The following is a 12466-nucleotide window of genomic DNA, read 5'->3' as shown; positions in this document are numbered from 1 at the left end:
AGTTACAGCGCTGGTAAACGTTGTTTGGGATTTAGATCAGATTTGCTCCATGGCACACCTGATATCCGGCCCATATAAAGAGGAGCTGTGGCTGAGTTGAAGCAGCCAAACTCACTCTGAGTCAATGCCACCATCGAAGGCCAAATGTGGGACATAAGAGAACTGCAGAAGAGCCACATATTCACAGCTATTTGGAGAGTTCAACAATCCAGGTCTGGGCCCAGATTCACAAAAACCTTTCTAAGGGAAAAACTTACAAAGCATCTTAATAATATCAGATAAACACTGAGAAGTTCATAAGAATTTTCTTAAGGATCTTAAGGATTTATTAAATATTGTCTTAACAAAGTCTTAATTATTTTCTTAAGGTCTTTCTCAAAACACGGCATTGCTTTTCTTCAGGAGGCAGTTTGTAAATAACACATTTATAACCGTAAAAAAAGAACAGAACCTGATGTAAAGTTAAACCTGCATCTGAGAGAAAACAGGATAAAAGTAAATGACCATAAAAAATGGATTAATTCATTCATTCATTCAATCATTATCTGTAAGTGCTTATCCAGTTCTGGGTTGCGGTGGGTCCAGAACCTACCTGGAATCATTGGGCGCAAGGCGGGAATACACCCTGGAGGGGGCGCCAGTCCTTCACAGGGCACCACAGACACACACACACACACATTCACTCACACCTACGGACACTTTCGAGTCGCCAATCCATCTACCAACGTGTGTTTTTGGACTGTGGGAGGAAACCGGAGCATCCAGAGGAAACCCACCCAGACACAGAGAGAACACACCACACTCCTCACAGACAGTCACCCGGAGGAAACCCACACAGACACAGGGAGAACACACCACACTCCTCACAGACAGTCACCCGGAGGAAACCCACACAGACACAGGGAGAACACACCACACTCCTCACAGACAGTCACCCGGAGGAAACCCACACAGACACAGGGAGAACACACCACACTCCTCACAGACAGTCACCCAGAGGAAACCCACACAGACACAGGGAGAACACACCAACTCCTCACAGACAGTCACCTGGAGGAAACCCACACAGACACAGGGAGAACACACCACACTCCTCACAGACAGTCACCCGGAGGAAACCCACACAGACACAGGGAGAACACACCACACTCCTCACAGACAGTCACCCAGAGGAAACCCACGCAGACACAGGGAGAACACACCACACTCCTCACAGACAGTCACCCGGAGGAAACCCACGCAGACACAGGGAGAACACACCACACTCCTCACAGACAGTCACTCGCAGTGGGAATCCAAGCAGACACAGGGAGAACACACCACACTCCTCACAGACAGTCACTCGCAGTGGGAATCGAAGAGCTGTGTGACTGTGACACTACCTGCTGCACCACCGTGCCGCCCCTGTATAAATATAATATAATAATTTGACAGACTCATTAAACTCAACTCAAATTTAAGGCAAGTGTGAGGCCTTTGTACGTTTTACAAAAATTTAAGAACAAATATTTTAAAGAAAACTCAGAGTACCTCAAACCTCAACCTAATGTGTAGTGTTTTATTTCGCCCTCACTTTTCTTACACTAATGTACAGCACAATAAACAGCTAAAAGCTTAAATGTGAAAGCTTCTCACACCCCTCTGTCAGAGAATATACACAAATCCACTGAGCACTTTAAAGAGACTGTACCCTACACTGAGTTCTGGACCGTACGTCCACCTAGAAGTCCACTTGCGATGTTCATGTGGGAGGACACATCTTAAATGTCCTCCTTGTTTCTGCACTCACTGTCCTTTCTGTCAGCTCCACTGCCCACACAGGTCGCTCTGCAGGACTATAGTCCTAAACTGATCTGAAACTGTAGTCCTTCTGTTGATCTGCATACTTTCTAACCCCTTCACCCTGTTCTTCAATGGTCAGGACCCTCACAGAACCCCAACAGGGCAGGTTTGATTTGGGAGGTGGTTCATTTTGTATGTGTGTGTGTGTGTGCACTGTTGGATACACGGCATATCTGTCCATCACTTGATTTAAATGTAAGTGTGTGTACAGCAGGTCATAGATCTGCCACCTGACTCAAAAGGCCATGAAAAGTATAGTCAGTGTGACATTCGCTGGGCGTTTGCTCATTTAACAGAGGGTGGTAAAACAACCGTTGGCTGAAATTGGAGCACGGGTCCCCTGTGCCTAAGGGGGAGGGGCAGGAACCTCTGGCCGGTGTCTGAATAGTGTTGGGTGGGAGGCCATCTGCTGCTATTCACGCTCCATTTAGCAAGAGACTGGGCTTAGCCCATTGGCTCTGACAGCAACAGGTACAAAAGGACTTTGTCCCACTGTGTGAAGATTGATGCCACATCACTCTGACCAGTGTCATGACAGATCTTCAACACGCAGCAGGATACCGGCATCGTTAGAGTTAAAATATCTACATCTACTGCAGGCTCAACAAGTGGATTTGAGCTGCTAGGCTGTGGAGCAGTGTACAAACCCCTCCTACCTTCCCAGAAGTCCATAGGTGTACTGGGAGTCAGCCAGCAGTAATGCGATCTCCTCCTTCTTCATTGAGATGGCACACTCCTCTAAAGCCTGCACACAACACAGATGACAGAGGGAGACTTTCAGTGTGGAGCAGTTTCAGTTACACATCATCAACAGGTTTGGAAATAAATCTAGCTGTAACCTGGTGGAGTTTACACTACATCTGCTCATGTTAATAGATGTACTTTAGAATATTTTAATTCGGGAGGATCTGGAGCTGCTGCACATGAGGTTAAAGCAACTCTAGGTTGTGTTCATACCTTAAAATGTCAGTTTCTGTAACAGGGAGAACAAAGCCTCTGCAATTGCTACTTCCAGCTCAGAACTACAGAAACTGCACTATGTAATTTTTGGAGATGGTAGGAAACAACACCCCCACCCCTTCCCCGTTGTCTTCAGGACAGTGCTTTAAAAGTGAGTGGGAGCCAAAGAGTAAAGATGCTAAACCTTACCTACAGTTGTTTTAACATCACCATGCTCTAGTGTCTTCCCCCAGCACTGACCCGTGAAGCAGGAACTGTGTTCTCTGGAGTGATGGAGTTCAAAGCCCTACCAGGTGAGTGACATTTGTGCTCCACAGGTAATCACCCAACATCAGCACCTGACCTCACTGATGCTCTGAGGGCTGAATTCTTCACTCTGCTCTTTTTTATTGGCTCACAGTAAGACAGGGACCATGTCTCTTTTGTTTTTACAGGGTCACACTGCCGTCAGACACCAAGGGAGCAGTTAAACTTCACACTAACTTCTGTACATTGCACATTGTTGAATAAAAAGGTACAGTACAGGTATATTAAAGCTACAAACAGTCACCCGGAGGAAACCCACACAGACACAGGGAGAACACACCACACTCCTCACAGACAGTCACCCGGAGGAAACCCACGCAGACACAGAGAGAACACACCACACTCCTCACAGACAGTCATCTGGAGGAAACCCACGCAGACACAGAGAGAACACACCACACTCCTCACAGACAGTCACCTGGAGGAAACCCACGCAGACACAGAGCGAACACACCACACTCCTCACAGACAGTCATCTGGAGGAAACCCACGCAGACACAGAGAGAACACACCACACTCCTCACAGACAGTCACCTGGAGGAAACCCACGCAGACACAGAGCGAACACACCACACTCCTCACAGACAGTCACCTGGAGTGGGACTCAAACCCACAACCTCCAGGACCCTGAAGTTGTGACAGAGACACTACCTGCTGCGCCACCGTGCCGCCCAAGGTACAACATGGTTTATTAATATTTCATTTGATTTTAAATTTTAAAAAATAATTGATTTGTTATATATTTAAATTATTCTTTTTTTAATCCTTTTTATCTTTCTTCTTCTCCTTGTTATGACTGTAATAATTGGTGGTGTTATTACTATACACTGTGCACATGTTGCAAATGCGAGATCTGACCCCAGTTCAGATGAAATACTGAATTGTGAAATGTTGTGAGGCAGCGATTGCTCAAGTTTACTGCTGTTGACCCTCTTCCCCTGAGTTCCCTGCGCTGGACTTGACTTTTTTCCAAGGCATGATTTTCTCACGCAGACTGTGCGTGGCCCTGAGCAAACAAGCACAGGCAACAATTTCAAACCAATCCCAGCCTGAACACTGCTGTGTGTTGTTGTTGTTTCTTCGGTCCGTCCACCAGAGGAAAACAAAAAAAGAAAAGGCAGATGTGGAGCCAAATACAGAGCAGTGAAACGCCTTTCCACTGCAGTGTAAACATATACAGTAGATGACAAGTGAAAACACAGGCATATTCCCTGCAGAGGACTCTGCATGCAGCAGGTGTCAGGTGATATCCTTTGGCAGGTGCTCTGGAGGAAGCTGTGTGTGTGTGTGTGTTTGTGTGTGTGTTAATGTGTTTGTTCAGTTCTCACCTGGTTGACATCGCCTTCCCCAATGACAAAGACCAGCTTGGAGTCCTTTTCCACCATGGTCCTGTCCTCCAGCACTCCCTGCATTCTCAGAGTGACCTCCTGACCCCAGACTGGACACGGGGCCTGTTCAGGACCCGGTTCCAAAACTTTCTTCATCAGCAGATGGTCATCTGGAGGAGGGGTAAGGGCCGGTTAAAATACTTGTTGATTAAAAGACAGCGGAGTGTCTCAGCACACGGTTAGGACAGGAGTACACTGAGGGACAGGTTCTTCTACACTGGGCTACTGCAGGTAGCACAATAAAAATAGCATTAACCCCTGAGGAGGAGGCCGGGTTACGTTCGAGATAAAGCCTCCTGATGCTGATATCCTTCAGTGTGACCTACATTCCTGACACTTTATTTACTGTATATAACCGATGCTTGGGTGTTGACTGATTGATAGATTGCAAAATTAAAAATGCACTTGTGTTCAATTAGTTTTTATACGGTCAGAAATACGGGTTCGGTCTTGTACAGGTACAAACAGTGTAGTGTACCTTTAAAGGTACAACAGTGGTGTTAAAGGCCAGCTGTGTTCCCTAAAAGCTCACTCCTAAAAATGATGGTTCTGCAAGGGTTCTTTAGTAAAGAAAATGACATCTGAAGGACCTTTTGCACGATTAAAGGGTTCTTTGCATCATACATACAGCACTTTGTAGAAAAGGGTACTATATGGCACCAAAATGGTTCTTCTGCTGTAACAAGCTTGACATCGTATCCACAGAGGAACCCTGGTTCTGGTGCCGTATAGAACCTTTTCATCAAAGGCACTATGTAGAACCTCTGTATCACATTCCTCATCCATCTGAAGAACCCCTTCGTGCTGCAAATGTTTACTCAAGTGTTCAAAGCTTTATATAGAACCATTTTCTTTACTAAAGAACCCTGGTAGAACCATCATATTTAAGCGTGATTACAGTCTCTTCTCCAGAAGGACATGTGAATACTTGTAATCATTCATTAAAGAACTGTGTGAAATAAAAGAACGTAATAAATGTCCTGGAGATGAAACAAAGCGTATGAAATCAACACAACTTTAAAATCTACAGTTAGTGTTGAATACAGTACAATTAATTAATTCATTACCGACGGTGTACCCTTGAGGGCACCACCACAGTGACAGCTTTTCTGAGTGTGTCCAAGGGCTGGACCCAGGTGGGCTTCCTGTATGAGATACTCTCGGTTACTCTCACAGTGTGTTGCCTTAATTTAGAGAGAGTTTGAGTGTATGGGCTTCACATGATGCCCACATGGACCCTATGTTTAACCCATCCTCCACTCTGGAGGTGGTGTCAACATTTAATCAGTGAACAAAATGTGCTGATACCCAGGTGGGCTGCTCATATGGACCATATCCCTGCCTAGGAAGCTGACCCCAAGGTAAACAGCACTGGGAACAAACTTAACCAGTGTGGACATACTTAGAGCAGCAGATGTTGGTTGATTGAGGCTGATAGCACAGGAGACATTAGGCACAGGAGCCTTTTAACAGCTCAAACGCAGCACTGCAGGCACGCTCTGGGTATAGTTCTATACTATATTATATACTATATACTATAGCCATAGTATTTGAGGAGTATGCAATGGGATGTTTTTAAATACACTCATTGACCAATAAATTGAATGTGAGCTTCTGCAACCTAAGTGTGAGCAGAATCTACGGGCCCAGCTGCAACATCTATGGGCAAGTGTGCCCCAAGATGCCATACAGAACCTGTGTGCCTCCGACTGTATCTCATTTTGTATCCAGGCTTGAGGCAGCCCAACACTGTACTAGAGCCTCCTTTCTGTTGCCGAGCTTTCCCCGATAAATGTATTCTTACATTCGAATACTGTAATCACTTACATATATAATCATTCATACGAAGTTCCATTCAATTCTAACTGTTTATTGATGTGTGTGTTTTTTTGTTTATCAATGAGCGTACATTTGAATGTATATTCAGTTAAGATTATCATATTTGTCTCATAATAATGATCACTAGGAGCACTCGTGTAACACAGCTTACCCGTGATGTCGATCCAGTTGTCCGCCATAAACAGCTCCTCAAAACAAGCAGCTGTCCATTCCTCAAGCTCATAATCTGGGAACAGACTTTCTTCTGCACTGTCTCTTTCCTCCACTTCCTCTGTGTCTGAAAACCGCACTGTTTTTCCAAGGCTGGGGGTCTTCCTCAGCCTTTGCAATGCCTTGTGGTTCTCCGAAATGAGGATGTTTTGGGTCGGTGTGGTACTGTCTTTGATGAGTTCATTATACTCATCGTTGATGCCACCTGCACCCTCCTCCCTGTCCCTATCTTGCTCCTTCTCTCCGTCCACCTCTTCTTCTTCCTCCATCTCCTTTTCTGACTCCACCGCTATGTTTTCCAGATCCACGCTGCTTCCTTGCTGGTTGTGGTGAGGAACTCTTGGCCAACCTTTGCTGTCCTCATCGTGTGGATTGAGTGAACTTTTTCGTATAACTTCAGGTTCTCCCGGATCCAGAGCTTTGTTCTCTACCTCTCCAGGTTCCGGATCCATCTCTGCACAGGAAGCAAGGGAAACCATCTGAGGGAGCTTTGTCAAGACGGTCAGATTCCTCCCCAAGCTTGAGCACCTCTGAGATCTGGAACAGACGCTTGGCCGCTGCCGTGTGCCTCCGCTAAGGCCAAGGAGCTCTTGTATCCATGAGTGACTGCCTGTAGTATTTCTTAAAGCCTGGTGGTGTCCACACGTGATCTAATAATAGCATTAGACCGAGCGTATGTTTACCGTCCTGCTGGCACCAAGCCCTTTCCTGGCCAAGGGTCTGGCGGACTACTCCTCGTCGGTCAAGCGAAGTCAAGGGGCTGTCATTTCACTGTCCCTTTAAGCCCACATGTGCCAGATTGGTAAAGAAAAGCAGAAATGATCAGTGCGCAGGAGCTAGGCTGTGTACAGCGAAGCCCCTGTTGGTCAGAGGGTTGTGCTGCGGTGGTAATCTGCAGGATTAGAAGAGCAAAATCTAATCTGCCCCAACGTCTGTAAGCTCCTTAATGACTTCATCACGCCGTCCCACAATGCAGTTTCCATGACCACGTCCACCAATAAGATTGCAGGGACGGCCTTTCCCTGTTCCAGGTTTGTGAAGCGTGGGCTTACAGCGCTGGGCACTCGCTGTCATTTCGTTTGGACAAGCAGCAGAAGCCCAATCACTTCGCCTTGTTTCATTCGACATGTGTTTGCAAGTCTGTGCTTCATTTACTGACGTTAATGTACTCGAGACACAGTGTAATTGAGCCACAATATCCTCCTTCTCAGGGAATACTTTGACCTAAGATAGCACTCTGGACACAAACAGGTTTTTCCAGGCTTGCAGCATGCCTTTTTTTGCAGAAGAGTCAATGAGCAACAGGGAATTTCAAGATGAGACAGGCCCCTATTTTCTTCATCTCTAACTCAGATCAAAAACCCCTAACTGTACACAGTGCAGAAGCCGTCAGCTGTAATACACAACAATACAGTAATTACCACTCTACACTGATTAATATATTAATGGATGTCCCAAAGGCTTTTGGATTCTACATATATCTCCTTTATGTTTGGGGTTGGCAGTGATATCAGTGTTGGGAACTATGAAGGGATTCCTGTCCCTAGCAGGTAGTGTTCCCTCGGGTCTTGGGTCAGATCCTCTCCTCAGGTCACTGTCTGTGAGGAATGCAGTGTGTTCTCACTGTGTCTGCATGGGTTTCCTCCGGAGGCTCTGCTTTCCTCCCACAGTCAATCCACTCATCCCTTGACTGAGTGAGTGTGTGTAGTAGTCCACAGGTGTGAGTGACAGAGTGAGTGTGTGTAATAGTCCACAGATATGAGTGTGTGAGTGACTGGGTGACTGTGTGACTGAGTAAGTGTGTGTAATAGTCCACAGATATGAGTGTGTGAGTGACTGGGTGATTGTGTAAGTGACTGAGTGAGTGTGTGTAATAGTCCACAGGTGAGTGTGTGAGTGACTGGGTGTGTGTGTGTGAGTGACTGAGTGAGTGCGTGAGTGACTGGGTGAGTGTGTGAGTGACTGAGTGATTGTGTGTAATAGTCCACAGGTGTGAATGTGTGAGTGAATGTGTGTAATATTCCACAGATAAAAGTGTGTTAGTGACTGGGTGAATGTGTGTAATAGTCCACAGGTGTGAGTGACTGAGTGAATGTGTGTAATAGTCAGCAGATATGAGTGTGTGAGTGACTGGGTGAGTGTGTGAGTGACTGAGTGAATGTGTGTATATGAGTGTGTGAGTAACTGGGTGAATGTGTGAGTGACTGGGTGAATGTGTGAGTGACTGAGTGAATGTGTGTAATAGTCAGCAGATATGAGTGTGTGAGTGACTGGGTGAGTGTATGACTGAGTAAGTGTGTGTAATAGTCCACAGATATGCGAGTGTGGGTGACTGGGTGAGTTTGTGAAACTGTCCACAGATGTGAGCGTGTGAGTGACAGGGTGAGTGTGTGACGGTGCTGTGTCCTGATGAGGATGAAATGGTTACAGAGGGTGAATATCTCCTGAGTGAAAGCACGGCTCTAGCTCTGAAATCACGTCTGAGCAGGTTGTTAATTGTCTGGTCTCTACAGGGAAAGCTCCTAAGAGAGTTTTGTGTATTTTCTTCTCCCCGGTGGCGGCTGGCAGTGTTTATGTCACAGTTAGCACAGGTGTGTGTGAACTGAAGTGCTCCAATCATTAACTGTAGTACTGACTTTGACCCTGATCAGAGCTGCGTCAAATACCTCACTGCATTGAACCACACTCAAACTCTTTATTGTCTGATTAATGAACCTTGTGTACGGTGTGGAAAGAAAAGAGAAGAGAGAAACAAAGCATCAAAGAAATAAACAGAGCACAGTTGATGAATCAACTACAGTCTGTGAATCCAAGCTGCAATTACAGTGACTAATTTACACAAAGCACTCCCTAATTCAGGGCGACACAGTGGAGCAGGTAGTGTCTAGGTTATGGATTCATGTCCCGCTCTGGGTGACTGTCTGTGAGGAGTGTGGTGTGTTCTCTCTGTGTCTGCGTGGGTTTCCTCCGGGTGACTGTCTGTGAGGAGTGTGGTGTGTTCTCTCTGTGTCTGCGTGGGTTTCCTCCGGGTGACTGTCTGTGAGGAGTGTGGTGTGTTCTCCCTGTGTCTGCGTGGGTTTCCTCCGGGTGACTGTTTGTGAGGAGTGCAGTGTGTTCTCCCTGTGTCTGCGTGGGTTTCCTCCGTTTGGACAGGGGTCCCTGTCCCCACCTTTTGCTCCACCTACTGTGTTTAGGGTGGAATTATTGGGCGGAGTCAGTCATATAAAATAAACAAACATGGAGGAGGAGCAGTGCGCGTTTAAATCAGTGCACATGGAAACACAATTCCCCCTACGTTTGGACTGGCATGCCATATGCACCGCTGTATGTGTCTCACAGAGTGGACGGAGAGTGGACACAGGGTTTAAAATCTCCAGCAGCACTGCTGTGTCTGATCCACTCGCACCAGCACAACACACAAGACTACAGCGTGTAATTGTAGAACAACAAAGCACACTCGTATGGTTCTAATAACAGGGAAAATGAGTGCAGAATTGGTGTTTGACACAGTGCCAGTGAATGTCTTAAACAGAATTGAGCTTCATTTATAAACACATCGGTGAAAGCTTTAAAAGGCGAGCACAGCCCGTCCTCAAACACAGGTCCTGCTTTGTTCTCTAAGTCGACCCCGACGCGTGTCCACCTCTCGTTTACATTCACACCACTTTATAGCGGAACGTTTTTGATGCCCGGCAGAGCAAACACGCCATGTTGACCCACGGGAAAAAAACAGCATGGACCAGGATGTTTGGTCTGACTCCAGATATCCACATATCCGCTTAAAGATGGAGTCCTTCAAACAAAAACACACAGGGCCAGGGCTGGGCACAAACAAACATGGTCATCTCAGGGTCAGATTTGTGCCACGGCAATGGTGCAATACATTTTGAGATTACAGAGGCATTAAAGACATCAGTTCTTTGTGTGGAGGGGCGGGGGGATGGGAGACGACGGGGGATGGGCATGTACTGTAAATGTAGACACACAGAAAAACTGATTTGTTTAATCTGACCGGACAAAGCTGCCCACCTTGCACACACACACACACACACACACAGATGAGGTGAAACGGACAGTGCCTCCAGAAAAATAAACCTAGGGAATTTGGGTTAATTAGAGACGTATAATCCCGGTTGGAGAAGGTGCTCGGCGTGGGATTAGGGAAGGTTCCTGCAGGATCTAATGGAGATTGGGTGCCATATGTCTGTCTGAGATAAAGAAGCGTTTCCAACCAACTTGACAAACAAGACACACGTCACGAGAGCGTGGGCTGATCTCATATGTGTCACTCAGACACCAGCCTTTGTTTCCCATAAAAACATAAGTGATTCATTGTAATATGTCTGTGATTGGGTGTCTGTCTCGGTCCAATTACAGCGACTCTGAGTCTGATTAGCTTCACCCTGTCACGGCCTTGTTTTGAAGTGCCACTTTAGTCAAAGATTAACTTTTGAGAAGATTAAGAGCATGGACGCTGAACGTACGTGTATACACTGGTCAACCTTGCTTTTACACACACACTCAGTTCTCTCAGCCCCACTGACCACACCGGAGCACTGTGTAGTTCTACAGTTCACCCCCATTCCCCCCTGTTCCTCAGCACTCAGGACCCCCACAGAGCAGGTGTGATGTGGTGGTGGATCATTCTCAGCGCTGCAGTGACACTGACGTGGTGGTGGTGTGTTAGTGTGTGTTGTGCTGGTGTAGAGTGTATCAGACACAGCAGTGCTGCTGGAGTTTTTAAACCCCTCAGTGTCTGGACTGAGAACAGTCCACCGACCAAAAACATCCAGCCGACAGCGTCCTGTGTCACTGATGAAGGACTAGAGGACGAGCGACACACACTGTGCAGCGACAGATGAGCTACTGTCTCTGACTCTACATCTACAAGGTGGACCAACGAGGGAGGAGTGTCTCACAGAGTGGACAGAGAGTGGACACAGGGTTTAAAAACTCCAGCAGCACTGCTGTGTCTGATCCAGGCCCTTGTTAGTGTGTGGTGCGTAGGACACCGCTGTAAAGACAGGGATATCTTTGGGAAGCTGTCAGTGGTGGGTTTAAAGTTGGGAAGGAGACTTATCAGTGATTGATGTGATCATATTAAACTTATTATTGAGGTTTATTTGGATTGTGTGAATGTGTGTTTTTTACTTGTTCTCCTCAATTATTACTGAATAAACAAATTAAACTTAACTTACTGGCTGTAATAATAGGGCATTAATTCAGGGCTGTGTTTGTGTTGTTGTTTGGGGTAAATTTCTAATAAATAATTGTTTCTTTGGCTTAACATCTGTGTAATACCACTCTGGTTGTCTGGTTCTCTCTCTCTCTCTCTCTCTCTCTCTCTCTCTCTCTCTCTCTCTCTCTCTCTGTGTGTGTGTGTGTACCCGGTTTGTATAACATTGTGAGGACCAAAACTTGTCTCCACTCTCACATTGTAAGGACTTGTGTTCCTTGGGGTCCCCACAGTGTAAATCATTGATGTTTAATGTGAAGACATCATTTAAGGTTAGTGTACGATTGTGATTAGGTATTTATCACAATGTGGGGACCAACGCTATTTACCCCACGAGGCAAATCATTGATTTTTGAATTAAATATATGGGAAGTTTTAATGTCAGCTTTAGGGTTATGTTTAGGGTTTGGGTTAGACTATGTGTGTGTATGTGTGTGTGTGTGTGTGTGGGGGGGGGGGGGGGGGGGGGCGTGGCATGCACGCGCCTGTGTCCTGTGTGTGTGTGTGTATCCTGTGTGCGTGCATGTGTGTGAGTGTGAGTGTGTATGTGTGTGTGTGAGAGACGTGCCCGCAGCGCTCGCGCCGGCTCCTCCTTTCCTCCTCCTCCTCCTCCTCCTCCTCCTCCTCCGCTCGAGTGACGTTTCAGGGAGCATGTCGCTGCTGGGTCTCACGCTCAGTTCCAGAC

At 46.5% G+C, this 12466-nt stretch overlaps 1 protein-coding gene across 1 annotated transcript in view; it reads right to left on the bottom strand.

Annotated features, from left to right (window-relative positions):
• fkbp16 (FKBP prolyl isomerase 16) overlaps positions 1-7024 on the bottom strand; it is a 105693-nt gene extending 98669 nt beyond the window's left edge. Inside the window, exons 1-3 of the mRNA XM_066684204.1 lie at positions 6487-7024; positions 4437-4606; positions 2499-2587 (exon numbers count right to left, since the gene is read on the bottom strand). Of these exons, the coding sequence (XP_066540301.1) occupies positions 2499-2587; positions 4437-4606; positions 6487-7024 (797 nt within the window). The remainder of the gene's footprint in view (positions 1-2498; positions 2588-4436; positions 4607-6486) is intronic.
• Positions 7025-12466: the final 5442 nt, after the last annotated feature.

This window comes from Hoplias malabaricus, chromosome 11 (genome assembly GCF_029633855.1).
Source record: "Hoplias malabaricus isolate fHopMal1 chromosome 11, fHopMal1.hap1, whole genome shotgun sequence".
Lineage (NCBI taxonomy): Eukaryota > Metazoa > Chordata > Actinopteri > Characiformes > Erythrinidae > Hoplias > Hoplias malabaricus.
This window is presented reverse-complemented; position numbering and strand designations above follow the sequence as displayed.